The 24,119-nt window shown below is 32.4% G+C and overlaps 1 protein-coding gene across 1 annotated transcript in view; it reads left to right on the top strand.

Moving 5' to 3' along the window:
• The first annotated feature begins 4,542 nt into the window (after positions 1–4,542).
• The window catches only part of nompB (intraflagellar transport protein 88-like protein nompB), a 730,499-nt gene continuing 710,922 nt past the window's right edge, over positions 4,543–24,119 (top strand). Inside the window, exons 1-2 of the mRNA XM_089596148.1 lie at positions 4,543–4,763; positions 4,980–5,033. Of these exons, the coding sequence (XP_089452274.1) occupies positions 4,614–4,763; positions 4,980–5,033 (204 nt within the window). The 5' untranslated portion in view covers positions 4,543–4,613. The remainder of the gene's footprint in view (positions 4,764–4,979; positions 5,034–24,119) is intronic.

Here is a 24,119-nt window from a genome sequence, read left to right on the forward strand (position 1 = left end):
AGAAAAAGATTTGAAATGTAAAAGTTCAATCAAGTTAAACCAATAATGGTACTTCAGAGACATATAGTGAGTGAGGGGGAGCTAACAGACAGAGGGAGACCTATGATCAGTGACTTAAAAATTTTAAAAACGAGCTATGACTTGGGTACTAAATTACGTATATTTTTTAACATTTATGATGGTAAAACATTCTATAAATAAGTATTTTTGGGGGGAGATGGAGGGGGAGCGGGGGGAGCTTACTCAAATATAATTTGATCAAAAATGATGTAAGAACAACCAAATAACTACGTTTATTGTGGGGGAGCTGAGGGAGAGTTGAAGGGGAGCGGGGGGAGCGGGAGGCTGAGAGTCACTTTCGTCAATACAACTATATAATATAGGGAGATATATATATCTCAAGTAGTCACAAATGGTGAATGAAAGTCTGTGTTGATCTTATGGGATGAGGCAACCAATCAGCAGCAGTCCCATCGGTGTCTTCTCATTTCCTTAAAACTCAGTACTTGGCTGTAGTAAGCTTCGAGGAAGTGAGGAGACAATGTCCGCCATTTGAGGCTCATAGGGAAAGACGTGAGCTTGAAAACGCAGCATTTAGCATATATATACGTCACTATATACTTATATATATATGGATATATACATACGTATGAGTATAACACTAAAGTCTCCGTGAGCCTTAAATGGCAGCTGACCAATTGCAGCAGTCCCATCGGTGTCTTCTCACTCCCTCGAAGCTCACTACTTGGCTGTGATTACCAGCGCCTCTACAGGCCAAAGCTCGTCTGCGATACTACTTCAAAATTTTTAACTGCTTTGGCTTATGCGTTTGTTTTGTTATGATGTGAAACTAGAAAAGTGATCATTATTCGCTTTGTGCAAGCCTCTGGAGGGGGTAAAAAACAGCGATCACAGAGCCCATGATGAGAGAACTGTGCAAAATTTTAGGACTCTTGAGGACTCATACTATTGTTGATTGCGTGTCATTGAGTTTTTCAATATTTTGAATCACCGAAAGTAAATATAATTATTTACATGATAAACTCATGGTTCACAACTTTTGTATTTAAAAGATATTGAATGTAATCTCCAATCATGCGAATGGTAACTAATAAAACAAAGCAGGTGGAGATGTCACTTACTGTAGTTTACATCATACCTGCGTTACTTTACGGTCGAGATGAGTTTGTTCTGCTTCGATACTACAATTTGAGGTTATGTTACTGGTTTAGGTGGTTTTTTTGTTTCAATAATTTAAATGTCAGTCTAACTTTTAGTTTTTACATTGTACATAACAGACAACTAGGATATTTAGAATTGTTGAAATTGTTGTTACTTTCACGTTTGCTGTCGTAAAAAATGTGTGAACTTGTAATTTTTGCTATTTATAATATACTGGATCCTCTTAAATCCTAAAATTACACACCGTTTCACCATTGGATGGTGCTAATACACTTGCACACAGCGAATTCGGTGTCACGGAATGCAATAGTGTGGTTTTCAAAGTGATATCTGCTGTAACCGACATTTCAGTTCATATCGTGGGACATTTAGGCTCTGTTCAAAAATGATGCGTTGGTTAAGTATGAAGTTGGTACCCACTCCCACCCTGGCTTAACTAACCGACCGTGTGTTTGCACATGTAAACAATAGTTAATCAGCTGATCACGTTTTGGCGCACTTTGAGCGCTTTCAAGTCCTCTCTTTAACCACAAAAGCGCTCAAAATACGCCAAAATGTGATCAGCTGATTAACTATTGTTTACATGTGCAAACACACGGTCGGTTAGTTAAGCCAGGGTGGGAGTGGGTACCAACTTCATACTTAACCAACGCATTATTTTCGAACAGAGCCTTAGTATTTAGTTAAAATTCTTGCTTGCAGATTAAAAGTTAATGTTATTATGGCATTAATGTAACATTCGACGTATATACTTGACAATGTATGTACAAGTATATGTCAGAAGAGCTTATTTTTTTCCAAGTAGGATGAGCTTTTACGTGTGAAATTACGATTGGGACAGGATACGGTTATGTGACATTTCGACTATATTTTCTTAACTATCTTATAGAGGAATCAATACATCAGCTTGAAAGTTTTTTTCTAAAAAAAAATAAACATTTTCAACATTACTTTACGCAGTTTGAACATTTAATTTTAGTTTTGTATAGTAGCATGAGCTCTGCCAGTATATCAATAAACTTCAGTTTTTGAGAAAACTCTAATAGTGGGAGATTATTTTAGGTAATTTCAGTATCCTTTTTCTCACTCTTGAAATTTAAAAAACACATTTGTTATGACTGAAGCACTTTGATTTTTAAATTAATCTCAACACATCTTTCTTTTAACTTTTAACATAACTAATTTTTCACACAAATAGAAAAGTACTTGACAATTAATACAACAATCATTCATAGTAAATGATATATGTTCTGTTTTTCTTTCAAGACCCTTAAAATCATGTACAATCATATACAAAAAACAGGAGAACCAAAGCGCTCTGCCCTGTATCGTGATCTGAAGTCCTGCGACAAAAAATAACAAAGTAAAGGTCGCCTGGCAACGGCGTAACGATGCAACTACTTGTTATATTTTCAAATGGCAAAACGCCCATAATGACTGTCATTATGTCGTGGCTCTTCATAGTGTTTCAAATCACCGAAGAGAGGTAAAACGGCCCCAAATACGGCATCCGTATTCGTGCACGTAGCCTAGGTCTCGAGGTCCTGTATACCCTTTGACCAGTGAAAATAGAACACTAGCAATTAAAAGGCAAAATAAATACGTTTTAATATTGAAAAACGAACAGTGCAGAGTTAACAAAGAAAAAAGGTAATATTGACAAATATACGTTGGTAACACTAAAAGTATATAATATAAAAATACAATAGTCATAAATAATGTAGAGATATTAGACTTTTCTCTAAATTTAATTTCTAGTAGCATTGTTATAGCATTAATTTGTGGATAAAAATTCACTCTTTTATTAAAACCCTAATTCAAACTACACTGCTTTACAGGTTATATAAAGAAGTAAAATGAAATGTGAATGTAACCTTTTAAGTACCTGACTATTGTGGGCCAAAAGTAGAACGGCCATTACGTGAAATTAAAAAAGAAAGCTAATTAACTGTGTTTAATTGCAATCGATGCTGTAGTATTTTTTAATAAACACTGAATGGAAATTGAGTGATGATTATCGACATAGCTCATGCCATAGTATCTTCTATGGCTTTATATAAGCTGTGTCGATAAACGTTGGCAAATTTACGTAAATTGTTAACTATGAGAAACTACAGTACAGATTTCGATCAAACCAAGCTCGTTAGCTTCTTTTTTAATTTTGCGTAATGCCTGACCTTTTTGGCCCACAAGAGAGCTACTTCAAAGGTTACGTATTTTTTCATCCTATTTCATAGTTGGGTTCTATTAAAAGAGAAAATTTTCATCCACAAGGGTATGAAACATGGTGCTGCTAAAAAGCACCTTTTGCTACAGCAGCAAGGCAAGAAAAAAAAATTTTAAAAAATCGGACAACCACATCTGTTACAAACATCAGCCTCTGACTGAAAGTGTGTCATAAAATCTTTACGTTCACTAAACCACCATCAATCGCATCGGTCCTTTTGAAGGACATCCAACGTTAAATTACCTTGCCATGAAATATTTTTTCGCAACTATTTCTGACAAATATTTGAAAGTAAATTCTGACAACAATTAGTTCATTAATCGACTATTATAATATAAAGCTGGCCACTTTTAAACTAAGTCAGTCATTTCCGTTATTGTGTTACAATTGTATGAAAATATGTTTTATTTTAACTTTTGTAGAGAGGTTTGAATCAAAAAGAACACATTTTTAAAAATTTCGAGAATTATTATGTAAAAGTTGTAGGGAACCGATCCCAATTAGTTTTTTGTTCCAACTGTACCAAAGAACTCAAAAATATTTTTTGTAGATCAAAAATAAAAATTTGACTAATTAGTTAAAAAACAATTTGCTTAAACAATACCTGACTACATTTTTGCCTGACGAAGTGTATACTATTTCATACAGTAGCACACATTAAACTGGATGGTATAAAACATTTCAGGGGAACTAATTTTCCCGGCCTATTGTCAATTGCGCCGTACCTAATCTATAAAAAGGTACTATTAAGAACCATGCAAAGTCAGAAGTGTAATACCCTTCACTTGTTTAATGTTGGGAAGGCGTTATAACTCTAGATCAATGCGCAAGCGCTTTTCACGCGTAACCATGAAAACGGCATTCACAACAGAGCAAAAAGTATCTAATTTATAGCTTACAAAGTTTCTCTTCTCAACAAGAGGAATTACTGGATATATTGTAAGAGAGATTATACCGGTTCTATGCACACTTATAGATTTTAGAAGCAGAGTTATATAACGGATCAAGGATAACGAGGATAGAAAAAGGATACAGTAAGTGTTTATGTACATAATACGATACTTTTTATCGGTGCAAGCAGTAAGTGGTTGTTTATAGTATTTTTTTTTGTTTCGTTAAAACCAGTACTCAATTAAGCGCACTAAGAGAGAACAAGAAAATACAAACCATTTCACTGTGCTATCAAAATACCAGTAGTAACATCATGACGATGGCAAATAGTAACAGCATACATTCAGGTCACAGCAAGCTAAATCGAGCTGGATCATTTTCTATAGCTGATTTGGATCAAGAAGAATATTTCCGTGAAACTTTAAAGTCAAGCTACGGGAGCAGCTGTGGTAGCACGGTTATCGTAAGATTCACCTTAATATTCTTTAATTGTGTTTTCAGTTTATTAATCATAAGCAAACAATAGTTAAAAGAAACATATTAATGAGTACCTTTTCCATTGAATTATGAATTAAAATCACAGTGTTACAGTTTATTTACATTTGTCTTTGCAATACACATTTTAAATTTTATATACATATTGATAAATATAAATCTTAGCCATTTTTTAATTCAACAGGTAACTCCAAAATTTCTTTCCGCAACGGGTACGCGTCTTAGCACATCATCAGGGGTAAGTGCTCTCATAAATCTTAATGTATTAATATTGCATCAAAAGTAAAGTTGATGCCAGTTTGAGGTTATTGTTTGTATACATAAATTATATGTCAGTCTAATCGCATCAAATATTTTTAAATTGAAAATAATGTCTGCATCATTTTTCAACTAATTTTATTATGAATACTCAATAACCATATTTCCTCAATCTATTTACATCACATTAGAGCATCACAAATAAGTGAGATCAATAGTTACTATTTATATTAAAAAGTTAAACAAAATTTATTGTGTAATTATATAAATAGGTTGAATACTATAAAAAAAGTTTTTAATAACAAGATCAAAAAAGACTAAAAGTAGGTACATACATACAATATAATTGTAAATTTACAATCAACATTATTTATACATAAACAACTCAAACAATTTTTACTCTTCCAAAATTGTAATATGAATAAAAAGTGTTCGAATTTTTTAAAAGTTTATCTACTATGAATCCAAACTAAGTATAGAAAAACTAATTTTTACGGAAATACAGAGTTTGGCAAAGGTATCCATTATTAGACCACATATCACGTAGGTAAATGTTTTATTTTTAATTTAGTAATGTCTATATAAACTAAAGCGTTAAAGGTCTATTGAATAAAATACATAATTCATGACAAACGTTTTTTAGCTAATATTTAAATAAAAGAATACAATATTAAACTAAGTAAGACGTATCACATAACTTGCCGGGCCTACTTTCAAGTTTTTTTTTAATCACAAAAAAATCTTCCCAAGAAACTAGGACACACAAATCACATGATCGAATACTTCTGCTAATCAACGTTTTAGCTGCAATAATAGCACCTTAAATAGGAACTTGTCAATCTAAGTATAATATCAAGCTATCGCTTAAGTGCGCTCCCAAGTTATGTGATACGTCTTATATAATTCAATTTCAGAATCTTAAATTATAACGTGATTAAAAAACATTTAACATCAATTGTATATACTATTCAATGAACTTGTAATGCTTTATTTAACGTGGATATAAGTCAAGTTGGACTAATAATAAATACCTTTGCTAAACTCCACATGTTCTTAAAAAGTGGTTTTCTGATACTTCGCATGGATTCTCAGAGCATAAATAAATTAATATTAATACTTTCATTTATCTCATAATTTAAAAAAAAATGAGAATTAGTTAAGTAGTTTGTGTATAAATAATAACTTTCTTTCCAAGCAAAAAAGTTTCATGAGTTTAATGTGTTTGATATCTATATATCCAAAAAAAAATTAAGACTTCAAAATTAATAAGCTAATACAGTGGTGTATGACACAATAGTCATTTCAATAGCAAATACTATGATCATGTCAAGTCTTTTTTAAGATGCAAAATTATGAGAAAGTATTCAACAAAATGGAAGATTTCTAAAGTAATGAGATCAACAAAAAATAGCCCAGTATGTTGCTACATTAAAGAGTTCTTACTCATTAAAAACAATTTAATACTGAAAAAAAAAGACTTAATCGGGATATCTGAGAATAAAAAATTTTCCAATACGAAATGGAGTATTTACAAAGTAATGAGATCAACAAAAAACATTCAAATTTTTACATTATCTTGAATCTTGATTACAATTATTGCAATACTCGAACGGGGTATATCAAGTATCATGGGAGCTTGACCAAGTAAATTTCAGAAAGCAGACGAAGCCTCGACGATCGTGCTACTTTTTACTTCAGATTTGCATACTTGAGTTTTCAAATACCGGAAAAATAAGTATTTTTGCCGGTATGCCTAATGTATTTTCGTTTAATTCAGTCTTTTCACTCCTATTTCACAGTTTTAACAATAAATATAGGCCAGAAATTTATTAAAATAACGAAAATGAGGCACGTGTATCTTAAAATGTTTAAAACAAGATTTTTTCAAGGCTCATGCAGTGTTCGAGAAATGTTCCTATGATTAAGTTAGCTGCAAGCCAAATTTTACCTGTGTATGATTGGAATAGGCGTGTTCTTAAAATCAAGCAGAGCTGTCAACAGTGTGATGTCCGCTACAGATACTTTCTAATTTCACAGTAGATAGCACGCAGCATTGGGAGTCTCAGTGGCTAAGATGGTAGAGAACTTTCTTCCCACCTACGGAAGGCTTGGGTACGAGACTCCGTTCCATCACTTTCTCCCGCGCAATTAGGTGGTGTTTTTTATATGACCTAATCACTAAGATATCATGTATAAAGTATACAACTGGAATAATGCTTTTTACTGTAGCATTCAAATTTGCTGATGGTAGTAAGGAACAACTATGCCTGAGAAGAAGGGGGTGGGAGTGGATGACTCTTTCACAGTAAAACCGTCTCATAATTAATCAATAATACAAATAATTTTTAATATATTAGGCGAATGAAAATCACATTTGTATTTATATGAGGAAATCCACAAAAATATCCTGTTTTTGTCCCCCAGTTCCATTAAAAAAAAATTTTTTGAGGCACACCCTTGAAACCAGGCTTATTTTACTCGTACACTGAGAAAAGTTGTGTTAAAAAAAGTATTATAAGTATACTAAAAATTACTATATTTTTCAGGAAATAATTATCATACTCACCTGATGACGTAAATTATTACGTTTAAAATAATTTTTATTATGTTTTGAACAATTTTTATTATGTAGTAGCTCTACAAAAATTATTCCACAGTATAATAAAAATTACTAGGCCTAACATAGAAAAATTGTGATAGTATAATTTTTGCTATAAAACATTGTAAATTTTATTTTAATCGTTTTAAAATGTCCCGCATTCAGAAGTAGAATTTGTTACGTGACATAGTAAAATTTCTCATTCCATTGAATTGCTATTCAGTATCGTAAAAATTACTATGTTCGAAAGTAATGTTGTATGATGTCTATAGGTATACACACCTATTGAGTGGTTCAAATTTGAGGTTATACGAGTGAAAATATTTAGAAAATCAAATTTTTTGATTTATAAGGTTAAAAAATTGATACGTGCAGACAATCAATATAGAATCGACAAATTATCCGTTGTCAACACTGTGGTCCACAGGCAACCTTTTAATTTTTAACTTTATTGTGTGTATGATAAACAGTACACGTTCCCACATGTACTTTTTCTAATACCACTTTTCTCAGTGTAGTGTGATGTACTATGAGGAAAAAATTTTGAACACGAGGTTTAGTGAGGGTAACACCCTTTTTTCGCAATTTACATGTTAAAACTATATCTATATATGTGATAGCTATAGATATATTTTTAATATGTAAATCGCAGAGAAAGGGTGTTACCCTCACTAAAACTCTTGTTCAAAAATTTTTTCTCACAGTACATAGCATTACGAGTAAAATGAGCCCAGTTTGAAGGGTGTGCCTCAAAAACATTTTTATTAATAATATGGGGGACAAAAACGAGATATTTTTCATGGATTTTCTCATTCTGACTCATGAATCAATTTCATATCTTTCCATAAAATGTAATACATATTTTTATCATGTTTCATAATTAATATTTGGAATTTACGTTCATTTATAAATCTTGCAACAACCCATATTTGTATTAATTTTTGTTAACAATCTTATTAAAAATGATCAAAGTACACATAAAATTTAGTTTTTATTCAATAAAATTTTATTAGAAGTAAAAAAAAATAATAATTTTAATCTGCGTGTCAAATTTTATGTAAGCATATAAGGGTAAGTGTACCTATCTCCGTGGCACGTACTGAAAATTCCAACTTAAATGCACCATAAAAAATGGTATACTAAAATTTTTTGGAATATTTTTTTTTTTAAATCTTACATAATCTCTTACGGAATATTAAAAAAAATTTTATAAAGCTAAAACTGCAGTAGAATACTTTTAAAGCGAATAAAAACGGTATGCTGGTATTACCGTGGTTGTGTACCTATTACCGTGTACGTATTACCGCAGATGTCCCAATCACCGTGTCCGTATTACCGTGGGTGACGAAAGTTGTATTTGCGGAATATAAAAAAAAATGCAAATTTCACCTACATTTTCTACATGACTTATTTATTGTTTTAAAAAAATATTACTTTTTTTTGTACTTGCTTATTCATTTAGTAGGAATCTTATACATTTTTGAGCACTCAGCAATAGATTTTCCAGAATAGATACTTTTCAAAGCTAATTTTAATGTCTCTGGACAGTAACACTTTTTGTTTTTCTTTATTTCGATCGATTTCTTGCCTTTCTTGCCTTTTTTAGTTTTCTTCATCTTGGTTACGTTAGATCGACGTGCTTACCTGCTAATTGTTTATGCGTTAACTGTCGTGCGTTCTGTAAGTATAGGGTTATGTTTACGTACGCTCACCGCGGAAATACGTACAAAATCAGTTAATGAGCGCGTTGTACCGAATACCGTGGAAAATAATTATTTACTCAAAATATACACAAATATTTCTGTTTGAATTGCATCTACATTAACGTCATTTTAGATTATTAAAATTGAAAAATTATTTTATATGAAACATTTCTTATTTTGAGCAAGTAATCATCAGTTTTTCAAAATCCACGGTAACAGGGCAGAGCACGGAGATACGTACACTTACCCCTATTAAATATTTAGTAAAATGACAAGAATTTTTTTATGATCATTACCAGAAAATTATCCTTCTGTAAGCAAGTTTTATTTAATTTTCTGGAATTTAAGTCATGTTTTCATCACTTACACAATAGATAATTGCAATAAATTTTATGCAAATTGGATGAAAAGTGTATTAAATATTTTATAATTCCTCTCAGTATACGCTTTTAATGCTATATAAAATAATACAATTTATTTACTAAGACTAAATTTTATTTCAATTAATAGCTTCTGAAAAAAATTTAATGCATTTCATGTAATTAGAATTCAATTTGATTCGTAACAAAATATTACAGAAATATTAAAAAATTTCCTTGTTAATACATTGAAAATAATATAAACGTTAGTAGAATCACGATAAAGAGAACACAAAATATTATGTTTGACATCTAGTTTTATAAATCAAGGATACGTATATAAAAATTATACTTACAGTATCTTAAATAAATAAAAAATCAAACCACGAAGTACGTGTTTCATATGTGCATTGAATGAATAGCATACCACTTCATGGCATCAAAATAAATTTAATGTAAGAAATCGGGAAATACTGATCACATCAAATATTGAATTCATAAAAAATAAAATTGTATCTGCACATGGCAAACATGTCATATAAGTGTTATTTAAATTCTTTCGCTTTTTAAAAATTAACACTAAAGTCAATATGTTTTGTAACCTTTATTTGTAACCAGAATGGGCCCATTTTAGCTAAAGTACTGGATAATGAGATCACGTGATACGTACACACACAACTATATTGGCTAACTGGCTGCCTTACAAATAATATATATATATATATATATATATATATATATTCTTGCATGCACAATTAATGTATGAAACCATGACTTAAGTTATAAATTAACCATTAAAAATGTCACCCCGTTAACGCACTACAGTTGACACTGTTCATGTTAAGTATCGTCGGAAAGTCTAAACAATAAAAATCCTGTGATTGTTAATAAAAGTAATAAGGTTATGTTACCTGGCAAGTTGAGTAAAAATAGCAAAAACCAAGCTGGCTGTATGTATTCAATGATTGAAGTTTTGGAGTGTACAAAATTAACTATTTGTTTAACCAGGATTTACTGTCTATAAAATTTGATTAGTACTGAAAATAACATTGACAAGTCGATAATTGAAAGCAAATTTTTTTTTAATACAGATATTCTTATATTAACTTTTAAATATGTAAAGAGTAAAATAATTTATTATTTATTTGTTTATATTAATCCGTTCAATAAGTTCTATTTTTACGTACAGTTTCAAATTACAATGATTGTCAATTAGTTATTTTATGACATAATTTCTACAATATGAACGACAAAATTAGTTATTCTACGATATAAATGACAATACTTTTTTTCACAATAAATAACACGCTGAATAATACAGCATCTGGATCAAGGCTTGATCCATTTTTTATCAATTATCTGTAAGTCCAGCTGCCTAGATCCATTATTGATCTAAAACTGCGAACACAATTGATTTAGCCTTCATCCATTTAATGGATCCAAAGCTACAGTAGATGGATCCAGACTGGATCCAAACTGTAGGTTAATTTTTACTCGGGCAATAGCACAACACGGTAAGGGCCTTGGGTATATTGCACTACAAAAAAAAGTTCCGAATATGATACCATGGATTTTTTATACAGGCATCGAAACGATTCAATGAGAAGTTATAAAACTTGTTTCCGGTATGCATTAAATTTCATGTAAAATTTAATAGAAAATCATAGTGTGTGATATTCATCTTTATGAAATTTAGTACATAAAAAAAGATTTTAGTCCACAAGCATAAAAAAAATTTAATTTACGATTATAAAAGTTGTTTCCAGTGCATTTTTTTAAAATTTAATGTAAATATTTTTATTAGTGCAAGAATTCGTCCACATTAAATTGATTATTTTGCATTAAATATTAATGAGGTATGCATTGAATAAATTTAATGTGCGTTCCTGAAAGATGTTTCTAGTACATTTACATGATATTTCTTGTGAAAAATTTTTACAGTGGTAATCAATTTTTGAAGTAGTAGTAAAATAAGACATTGTTTCATAAAACCAATTGTTCACGTAACTTGTACATCACTTTTACGATTTTCGTACATATTATCATAATAAATAATTTATTGTGAGAGCTACTTAATTATTATAAATAACTGAAACTGGGAATAATTTAACTGTATCAATACATAAAGAAGACACAACAATGATAAAAGCTAGTTGAATAAATAACAAATTTAAGATTATTGATGCGTATAACTACTAAGTATTTCATCGACAAATTTCGTTGGGAAGAGTAATTTAAATTGTGTAATTAACGTGAAGAAAAACTAAAAGAAAAAATTGGTGAGAGTTATATCTTAAAGTAATTGAATATAAGAAAGAGAAAGAAAAAGCATCATAGAAAAAAATGTTGAAATTGTATTTCTTAACAAAATTTATTTCGTTGAGTAAATTTAAAACTATTTGTACGAATTAACCTCTGAACATATTCATATATTCAATACATCTTTATATAAGCAACTTTATGTAGAAATTTAGTAAGACCATTGCAGATCACCGTAGCTATGTTGTTTAGGCTTCGTTTCTATCCAGTATTTTCTTATATGAGCCGTATCTAATGCAAGTTAAGTTTTTTGTAATATAAATTTAGAAAATGATATTTTTCTGAAGAACTATGATATCCTTATGAAAAAAACATTTCAACAAAATTAAAACGTCAATTAAGTTTGATGTGTTGAATTCATACTCTGTAAGAAATTTCTGAGGCCTTTATACACTGGCAATGAATATAGTTTTCTTTCTAATAAACCTGCAGACTTGAAAAGTTCTGAAATCAAAATGTAAAAAAACTAAAAACGGTAGTTTTTTTTGTGCAATATACTTTTTGTATGACGCTCGTAGTATAATACTGTTTAGTACTCGTACTGTAACAAAATCAAACTAAGTAATATTGACCTTAGCCCTAACATTTTTATATACTTTTTATATAGCAAATCATTCATTTATTTCATGCGAGGTTTACATGAAGTACCAGTCAAAAGTCAATATTACTTAGTTTGATTTTGTTACAGTACGAGTACTGTAAAGATTTTGTTAAATTGTAAGTACTAAATTAAAGAATACCATTCATTGGCAGAGTGTACAAAAGGCTTCAGAAAGTCCTTACAAAATATAAACTTAACTCATCAAACTTACCTAACCCTCTAGTTTTGTGGAAACCTATTTTTATGGGATATTTTATTACAGAGAAAAAAAAGTCAGTATTTTGCAAAATTATCAAATCTGTGTAACTTGCCGAGTTAGTTTTGTACTGTTTTTAACGTGTAGTACAAATTGTGAACAATTCCGTAGACTTTCTGAGAAATTTTATAAATTGTTTAACTGTACAAGCTGAAATGTTTAAAATGTTTGCATTGTGAAAAAATAACACTTGCATCAGCTACAATATATGTCATAATTTTAATTTTGTAGGTTAGTTATAAGCGTTGAAGTTTGAAACAACTTGTTTTAATAATCTGTAGTGACAATTGTATGTATTTATAAAATAACTGTTGATGATAATGATAATAATGATAATGATAATTATAGTAATTGTAGAGGCAGATGATTATACTGTCAAACTTTTTATTTGTTGAACAACGTTTTGGCCCAAACAGAATGAGTTCAAGGCCTTATAAAGTTCAAGCTATGTTATTACAATACAACATTTATGAAAGAAAAGCTTTTTACAAAGAACAATAGCATTAGAAACACCTTTTATTAACAACTGGTCTTACAACAGGTGACGCTGGCACCACCTAAGATATTTAATCAGTGACTAAAAATATAACGTTTTCGAATCACGCTTTTATAGTATTGAATACTCAAGTATTGGTGCGTGAGTATGCAGTATGCACCAGTGCTCTCGACAGTGGCACCCAAAGAAGCGCGAAGTTCAAATTAGCTATATAGAGCAAGACGTGAAAACCGAGATATCACGACAGTATTTCATACACAAAAAATTAATAAATAAACCCTAAGCTATTTAACCCAATTACCCAGTGAGCCTACTGGTCGCTTTGTTCATAAATAAATTTAATAACACAAGCGCCAATCCCCACACAACCCGGGGCGCTTACAGGACGCTTTGTTATCAGAAAAATTAATTTAATAACACAAGCGCAAATCCCTAAACAAGCCGGGGCGATTACTGGTCACTTTGTTCATAAATAAATTTAATAACACAAGCGCCAATCACCACACAACCCGGGGCACTTACTAGTCGCTTTGTTAATAAATGAATTTAATAACACAATCGCCAATCACCACACAACCCGGGGCGCTTACTGGTCGCTTTGTTATCAAATAAATTAATTAAATAACACAAGCGCCAATCACCACACAACCCGGGGCGCTTACTGGTCGCTTTGTTATCAAATAAATTAATTTAATAACACAAGCGCAAATCCCTAAACAAGCCGGGGCGATTACTGGTCGCTTTGTTCATAAATAAATTTAATAACACAAGCGCCAATCCCCACACAACCCGGGGCGCTTACAGGACGCTTTGTTATCAGAAAAATTAATTTAATAACACAAGCGCAAATCCCTAAACAAGCCGGGGCGATTACTGGTCACTTTGTTCATAAATAAATTTAATGACACAAGCGCCAATCACCACACAACCCGGGGCGCTTACTGGTCGCTTTGTTATCAAATAAATTAATTTAATAACACAAGCGCAAATCCCTAAACAAGCCGGGGCGATTACTGGTCGCTTTGTTATCAGAAAAATTAATTTAATAACACAAGCGCAAATCCCTAAACAAGCCGGGGCGATTACTGGTCGCTTTGTTCATAAATAAATTTAATAACACAAGCGCCAATCCCGACACAACCCGGGGCGCTTACAGGACGCTTTGTTATCAGAAAAATTAATTTAATAACACAAGCGCAAATCCCTAAACAAGCCGGGGCGATTACTGGTCACTTTGTTCATAAATAAATTTAATAACACAAGCGCCAATCACCACACAACCCGGGGCGCTTACTAGTCGCTTTGTTAATAAATGAATTTAATAACACAATCGCCAATCACCACACAACCCGGGGCGCTCACTGGTCGCTTTGTTATCAAATAAATTAATTAAATAACACAAGCGCCAATCACCACACAACCCGGGGCGCTTACTGGTCGCTTTGTTATCAAATAAATTAATTTAATAACACAAGCGCAAATCCCTAAACAAGCCGGGGCGATTACTGGTCGCTTTGTTCATAAATAAATTTAATAACACAAGCGCCAATCCCCACACAACCCGGGGCGCTTACAGGACGCTTTGTTATCAGAAAAATTAATTTAATAACACAAGCGCAAATCCCTAAACAAGCCGGGGCGATTACTGGTCACTTTGTTCATAAATAAATTTAATGACACAAGCGCCAATCACCACACAACCCGGGGCACTTACTAGTCGCTTTGTTAATAAATGAATTTAATAACACAATCGCCAATCACCACACAACCCGGGGCGCTTACTGGTCGCTTTGTTATCAAATAAATTAATTAAATAACACAAGCGCCAATCACCACACAACCCGGGGCGCTTACTGGTCGCTTTGTTATCAAATAAATGAATTTAATAACACAAGCGCCAATCACCACACAACCCGGGGCGCTTACTGGTCGCTTTGTTAGCAGAAAAATTAATTTAATAACACAAGCGCAAATCCCTAAACAAGCCGGGGCGATTACTGGTCACTTTGTTCATAAACAAATTTAATAACACAAGCGCCAATCACCACACAACCCGGGGCGCTTACAGGACGCTTTGTTATCAGAAAAATTAATTTAATAACACAAGCGCAAATCCCTAAACAAGCCGGGGCGATAACTGGTCGCTTTATTATTAAATCAATTAATTTAATAACACAAGCGCCAATCACCACACAACCCGGGGCGCTTACTGGTCGCTTTATTAGTAAATAAATAAATTTAATAACACAAGCACGAATCACCACACAATCTGGGGCGCTTACTGGTCGCTTTGTTATTAAATAAATAAATTTAATAACACAAGCGCCAATCCCCACACAACCCGGAGCGCTTACTGGTTGACTTATTAATAAATAAATTAATTTAATAACACAAACGCCAATCCCCACACGTCCTGGGGCGTTTACTGGTCGCTTTGTTATTAAATAAATTTCATAACACAAGCACCAATCACCACACAATCTGGGGCGCTTACTGGTCGCTTTATTAATAAGTAAATTAATTTAATACCACAAGCGCAAATCCCCAAACAGGCCAGGGTGATGACTGGTCACTATCGTAATTATTAAAGCTATAAATAACAGTGAAAACAGTAATGTTTACATGGTAATAGAACTTGCATCATTGACTGGCGCTCTTGTTATTAAATTTATTTATTCAATAATAAAGCGACCAGTAATCGCCCCGGCTTGTTTAGTGATTTGCGCTTGTGTTATTAAATTAATTTATTTGATAACAAAGCGACCTGTCAGCGCCCCGGGTTGTGTGGTGATTAGCGCTTGTGTTGTTAAATTCATTTATTAACAAAGCGACTAGTAAGTGCCCCGGGTTGTGTGGTGATTGGCGCTTGTGTTATTAAATTTATTTATGAACAAAGTGACCAGTAATCGCCCCGGCTTGTTTAGGGATTTGCGCGTGTGTTATTAAATTAATTTATTTGATAACAAAGCGTCCTGTAAGCGCCCCGGGTTGTGTGGTGTTTGGCGCTTGTGTTATTAAATTCATTTAATGACAAAGCGACCAGTAAGCGCCCCGGGTTGTGTGGTGATTGGCGCTTGTGTTATTAAATTTATTTATTTGATAACAAAGCGACCGGTAAGCGCCCCAGGTTGTGTGGTGATTGGCGATTGTGTTATTAAATTCATTTATTAACAAAGCGACTAGTAAGTGCCCCGGGTTGTGTGGTGATTGGCGCTTGTGTTATTAAATTTATTTATGAACAAAGTGACCAGTAATCGCCCCGGCTTGTTTAGGGATTTGCGCGTTTGTTATTAAATTAATTTATTTGATAACAAAGCGTCCTGTAAGCGCCCCGGGTTGTGTGGTGATTGGCGCTTGTGTTATTAAATTAATTTTTCTGATAACAAAGCGTCCTGTAAGTGCCCCGGGTTGTGTGGGGATTGGCGCTTGTGTTATTAAATTTATTTATGAACAAAGCGACCAGTAATCGCCCCGGCTTGTTTAGGGATTTGCGCGTGTGTTATTAAATTAATTTATTTGATAACAAAGCGTCCTGTAAGCGCCCCGGGTTGTGTGGTGATTGGCGCTTGTGTTATTAAATTAATTTTTCTGATAACAAAGCGTCCTGTAAGTGCCCCGGGTTGTGTGGGGATTGGCGCTTGTGTTATTAAATTTATTTATGAACAAAGCGACCAGTAGGCTCACTGGGTAATTGGGTTAAATAGCTTAGGGTTTATTTATTAATTTTTTGTGTATGAAATACTGTCGTGATATCTGGGTTTTCACGTCTTGCTCCATATAGCTAATTTGAACTTCGCGCTTCTTTGGGTGCCACTGTCGAGAGCACTGGTATGCACTCCAACGAGTAACACACACGACTGTCTAAAAGTAGGAGTCAATGACCTTACAGCAAGTTAGAAGAAAACACTGTATCCTTTGCCCAAAAGAGTATATTAGCAATTTGGAGTTATTGTAAATCTACAATTTATAACAATTTAGAAGAAATAGTCTCTTGAACTTATTATTCTCTACGTCCAAAATTCTCATTTTGACAAAGTCAAAGGTTTGTACGAATATTGTTTATGTACTACACTAATGAGGCTCTTTTACAGTCAAGCTTAAATCAGATGGCGCCAGGGTACGTAGTGGCTGTCATGGCCGTCTCACTCACACAATATTACTTTTCAGTATTGTATGTATACAGGAAATTAAAGAGTAGTGGTAAAGCGCAATATTTAAAATTTTGAAATGAATAAGTAAGACAAGAAAGAATATTATGGGAGATTAAAAGTTTCAGAATTGAGAAAGCTTTTAAAAGGGAAAGGAGCAAGAGTCAATGGAAGAAAAGCAGAACTCGTGAACAGGTAAGTGTACATTTTAGGTTATATTTATAAGGCTATTTATGTATTTGTTTACGAATGATTGGTCTCCCAATTGCTTCGAGCCACTTTTTTTTATCACACTATCAGAAGAAAATTTAAATTTCACTTTCTTATCGCAGGATATTACACTGCACTTCATTTTTCCTACTATCTTTAAACGTAAATGCAAACAAAAATTGTCTGCAAACAACAGCAATCATTTACAAAGGTTATGTCTTCTGCTTTGCTTATCACACAGATAGGGTCACGGACACAATACGAAACTGTAAATTTGACGGTGTGTAAGTGCGATGGCAATGACAGCCACGACGTGCCCTAGCGCCATCTGATTCAAGCTTGACTGTAAAAGAGCCTCATACTGACTTATCTCTTTTAAGGTATTTTCACTTGTGACGTCATTCCAAGATGGCGCGATCACTGGGTTTTTTTTCAAATTTGCAGCAAATGAGCAAAACCAGCTGTGAAATTCACGAGGACGTCCCAACTAATGATAATTCGTTTAAAAACTTTAGGTTTTAATAAGCTATCGAATGAACACTAAATTTTTTACATCTTCACTTGCTAAGCAATGCAAAAAAATGAATGAAATTATCGTGGGCATAACGTTGATAAGAAAAACATTTTATTTTTTGTGCTTACCATGATCTAGTTAAAACGAATTTGAAATATAGTCAATAGCGATTCCCGATGCATTAGAGGAAATTTTTCGTTTGTTTGCCAAAAGTGTAGTTTTAATGAAAATCAGTACAGAAAAAAAAGTACTGCAATCAGGTGGATTGTACCCGTCTACTATACATATATATATATAAATGGTTGCAAGCTTCCTCGCCTCCACGATCATAACAAAGTCCCATAACCTCTGACGAGCTGTCAAAATTGAAGCAGTGTGTGGCAAAAACATGAATAAAAGTTGTGATATAAGTGGTTGTCACGATGAATCTGCGAAATCTTTTTTTTGTATTCCATCTGTGATTTCTCCGGAAAATAAAAAATACAAAAGTATCAGTGCAGAGGAACGAAATGAAATTATTTCTTTATCTATAAAAAGACAACAACATTTCGCAGATTTATCTTGACAACCACTTATACAACAACTTTTATTCATGTTTTTGCCACACACTGCTTCAATTTTGACAGCTCGTCAGAGTTTATGGGACTTTGTTATGATCGCGGACAGAGATTAGTAGAGAGATTGCTGACTGCCATGCTACGGAGTGTGCCCACTTTTTTCTAGTGATTCGAGCGCTCCGCCGTGGCCAAGCGGCCGAACCAGGCGCACATTTTTTTTTTATTTGAGAAGCATGGTAGGGGTGTGTGCGTACGAGGAGAGGAGTGGATTCGCGTGGAAATGGGCATATAGGCGCACATTTTGGAGACGCATGGAAGGGGCTGAAGGGGTATACCGAATGTGCGCATACGAGGAGAGAAGTAAGGTGGATAATATGTCGACTATAGCTACAGCTGAGCGTATAGCGAAGCGAAAGCAAGCGACGACCCAAGAATCTTTTCCGCTCAACCTTCTCTGTAGGTATTTAGAAATGGATGCTGGATTAATTATTCTCCAGATTTTGTGTACTTGTAAGTACTCGTCATACGACCCGAGCAGGAAATGAACTAGGGATCTGATCAGTCCCTGATCACGCTATCCTTTTTAGTGATTAGGTCCTGATCACGCTTGTAACGCTTATCTGACCAGGTACTGGTCAGACAGCATGAATTTATCCTTACTTATTCTGACCGCACATGCGCATTGCTTGATCTATGAATCTTTGTCATCTAAGTTATAACCATCTAATGTGAATATATGATTTTTATTTTCTTATTTTTATTATAAATATAAGTATTTGTAGCAAAAAATTTAATTATAAGTATTAGTTTTTAGCAAAAAATTAATTTCTGTTATAAACTGATCTAAATACTTTTCTACTGAAAATGGTTTCCCTTTCCCACGATAAGTTGCAATATTAAAAGGTTTATAAATGTTTGATTCACACTGAACTCTGCATAAAATTGGCCAAAACTCAACTGAACTAGACTTGTACAAAGGAAGACCATCGACATTAAATTGCAGCATCAGAACTTTCTCTTTATGTAAGTCTACGTTTATAATTTTTTTCAGTTGGTTTTCTATCGCGAAGTATACAAATTCAGATTTGTCACGTTCATTTTCCTCATTAAATTTTTCAATATTATAAAAAGAAGCACCAGCAGTTTGCAGCAATGTTTTTGAAGTTTTAGGTAAGCCAGTCAACCAGTCAGCATAATTTTATCTGGTTTGTTTGTTTTGATGTTATTTTCAAAATTATCACTGTCGCTGCTATCACTACAAGAACCAACTTTTTGATTTAACCTATACTTACGGACTCTATATTTGGTAAGCAAAGCCTTTTTTTTTTTGCTGTCCATTTTTTAGTAATTGTAGTCAACTTAATAATCCTTTTTTTATTTATATTATAGTTATCTTAGTTTGCTTTTACTCATATATTTATAAAAATTTGACTTATTTTGGAGCAGTACCTTGGCTTTCTGCTAGACATATGTGAGTATGCATATATATATATATATATATATATATATATATATATATATATATACCAGACGCTCTAAGGATGAAATGATGCTGGCTGACCAGTACCTGATTAGATAAGCGTTACAAGCGTGACCAGGACCTGATCACGATGACTGATCAGGCCCTGATTTGAAATAAGGATGTCCTCATTTCATTTCTGCTCGGGGAGTTATCAGCAGCTGTAGGTTAAGCTCCGAAGGTCTCCGATGAACATATGTTACCTTCATGTCAAGTAGGGGTATGCTCGTAGTAGCCGAGTGGGCTAACGCTCATCTCATGACTTTTGTTTTGGAAGTTGTAGGTTCGAACCAGCATTTTGATTTTTTTTTTTTTTTTCTTCAATAAAAGTTTTTTGATTTCTAAGCCAATATTATTTGATTTGATAATCAATTTCATTTTTTTGTTATTGTCGAATAAAATATTTTTGTTATTATTCCTATTGCAAGAATTTTGCAGTTAATTTTATTTTCGTTGTTACTTCTGTTGTTATTATTAGTACTGTTCCTGTTTTAACTATTATAACGTTATTAATATTGTTATTCTTATTATAATTATTGTTATTAATATTAGTACTCAAAACTGATTGAGCTGCTGAAAAAAAAAAATTACAACATCATGACACTGCCAATAAGTTGATTATAATTTGTAATAAACGATGTTATATTCAGTAATTGAATAATTCCCAAAAGCTAATACAATAATTGCGCCACGGCGTTTGCTCAGCTTCTGCGACAGGTTAGGTCGTCTGCTGCATACCGGTGACAGCTACAGCCTATCGTTTGCTGAAAGCGAATGAAGACATATATTTTTAGCCTAGTTAATTCCCGCGTTGAGATCACTTGTTTCAGTGAAACCTTTTGCTGATGTGACTGCTCTTTGAGTGAATTAACAGTCTTTTATCGAGAAAATATTTGGATTTTTCACAAATTTGCATTGCTTTTAGATAATGTGATTTATCTAGTGTAGCCAGTTTACATGTTCTGTGACTTTTTTTGTGTAGTTTAATGTTTCTATATGCACACATGATGTAAGTGTTAATTAGTGGTGCAGTTGAAATATTACACAGTGAACTACCAAGGGAAACAACGAAGTCAGGCCATTTGTGGTAAGAGGATATTTATTGACAATTATCTCAACTTGGCAGGTTTTAAAATAAATGGACATAATCGCGTAAGAATGAAAACAATCTCATCTTCCAATAACAAAGTATGTTACATCATTATCACTTGCTCCTTCGAAATTTCTTTGTAATTATACATATTAATGTCTATTTTTAACCTAGAGGGAACATTCTATAGTTCATTGCATTACTTATAATACAAGTTCATACACACACACATACACACATGCATATATAAGCTTGAAACGGACCGGGTGGCCGGCTGACAACTTATTTCTTTCCTTTTTAACATTTCGTTACCTTGGTAATTAAAGAAATGAAATTGATTTGTGTCATAGATTAAAATACTGATTTCTTTCTTAGTAAAAAAAATTTCACTAATGACTACACTGAGAATAGTAGTGTTAAAAAAATTATTGCTATATTTTTAGGAAAGCTGTGGCATACTCACCTGATGATGCAAATAATTTAATTTTTATTATATTTTTAATAATTTTTATTATGCTGTAGCCCTACAAAGATTTTTACACCACATAATAAAAATTACCATGTCTACCATAGAAACAGTTGTGATAATATAATTTTTGCTATACAAGATAGTAAATTTCATTGTAATCGTTTTAAAATGTCCCACATTCGAAAGTAGAATTTGCTATGTAACATAGTAAAATTTATTATTCCAGTGATTTGCTATTCAGTATAGTGAAAATTACTAAGTATGTTCGAAAGTAATTTTAGACGATGTCTACAGGTATACACGCTTATTGAGTTTTAAATTTGAAGTTATACTAATGTGATCATGGCGAAAAACATATTTTTTGATTTATCAGGGTTAAAAATTGATACGTGCTGACAATTAATTTTGAATTGACTAATTCTCCGTTCTTAACACGGTGGTCTACAGGAAATCCTTTGATTTTCAACTTGATTGTGTGTATGATAAACAGTACACGTTCCCATATATACTTTATCCATACTTGTACGGACATTATGTCCCGTGGTCTAGTGGTCACGGAGCTTGATTAGGAAGCCGAAGGATGGAGGTTCAAATCCCAGTCGCTGTAGATCTTTTTTAAAATAATGTTTTGAATACATAAATATATACATCGACGTGTGCGACGAAGACCATCCCAGCGTGAAGTCAGACCATGTTATATCAAATGGGGTAACGTCACGCTGGGATAGTATCCGTCACACATGACTATATGTGTACGTATATATACACTATATCAAAAAATATCTGTGTACATTCAAATCTATATGTATTAATCATCTGTTTAAGACATATATTTTCTGGCCAATATAAAATATAATATATTTTTCTCCTCTTACTTTAATATAAAAATTATTTCTGAGTAAAGTACAAATTACTTTGTCGAATAGCAAGTTTTAATATGATCTGGGCTTACTATGTAACACATTAATTTTTATAATAGTTGTAACACTTTTTCTAACACCACTTTTCTCAGTGTAATCTTGTTTATTTATTTAATTACATTTACGGGGAACGATTCTTTATACATGAACTTCAAAAATAATTTAAAGTGTAAAAAAATATAAAAACAAACTAATAAACTTAATTATTAGATAAGTTTTTGTATAGATCTCGCTTTAAAGAATGTAATGGTTCTAAATTATTAGAAATATTAGTTGCATTAGATAATGAATAAAATTATTTAAAATTATTCCATGTATTAAAGCTTAATAAACAAAAAACCTTCTGTAAAAGATTCGACACCATCTGTAAACAATTTTGTCTACAATTAAAAAAAAAAAAAATTTAGTTTTATATTGTGTAAGGAAAAGTATATCATTCAAGTGGACTATCAGTAGTATCGAAACATCGTTTATTAAATTGTCTTACAATTTGTTTTTATTATTATGGTAGCTTGGGCAGTAACTACCGTATCTAGGGTAGGGTGCCATAAAGGCCCTTAACATTTTTCAATAAATATAGTTATTTCAATCAAACCAAAGTGAAAGATAAAGAAATTGCCATAAATGTACCGTGAAATTATAATTGTGAAAATGTTGTGAGGCAAGCCAGATTAATATTTCATACTTTTTTTCCGATTTTCTTTTAAGTTAAGTCGTTGACTCTATATTTTTAAGACTAATAGATTCTTTATAAAAAAAAATACTTAAGGACTATGATAAATTTTTGAGGTTAATCTAAGTTTTCCAAACATATATTCAATTTTGTTACCACTGTCCATGAGAGTAAGTGTTGAATTGGTGAATTTTCAAGAGCAATTTGTGAAAAAATTAAGTCGTTGACCTTAGTATTTTCTTCTCGCAAATGAATTTGGCATACTTTATTTACACAATTCCAGAATGTCAGAGGTTTTGATCAAGACAATAAAAATCGCCCAAGCCACCTCAATAATATGTGAAGCATGTGCAAGTAGTTACCTAGTTTCAGGCACCTTTGTTCATATCTATTCCTTTTTTTATGTATCACAAGGCAAGTAATGACCCTGAGTTACAGTGAAAGGTGCTTAAGTTACTAATTATAGCTCTATTTATAAAAAAATTAGTAAATTACAACGTTGAATTTTTTCATAATCAATAAATTCGAAAGTAAGTGAAATGTTACTTGGTAAAAAATGCATGTGTTATTATTTAATAATTTACTTATTATCGAGGTTACATGAAAACTTACGTAGTTGTATAGTTACAAGAT

Source organism: Copidosoma floridanum, unplaced genomic scaffold (assembly GCF_036245765.1).
Source record: "Copidosoma floridanum isolate Cflo_tuat_1 unplaced genomic scaffold, Cflo_Japanese_pri ptg000030l, whole genome shotgun sequence".
NCBI lineage: Eukaryota > Metazoa > Arthropoda > Insecta > Hymenoptera > Encyrtidae > Copidosoma > Copidosoma floridanum.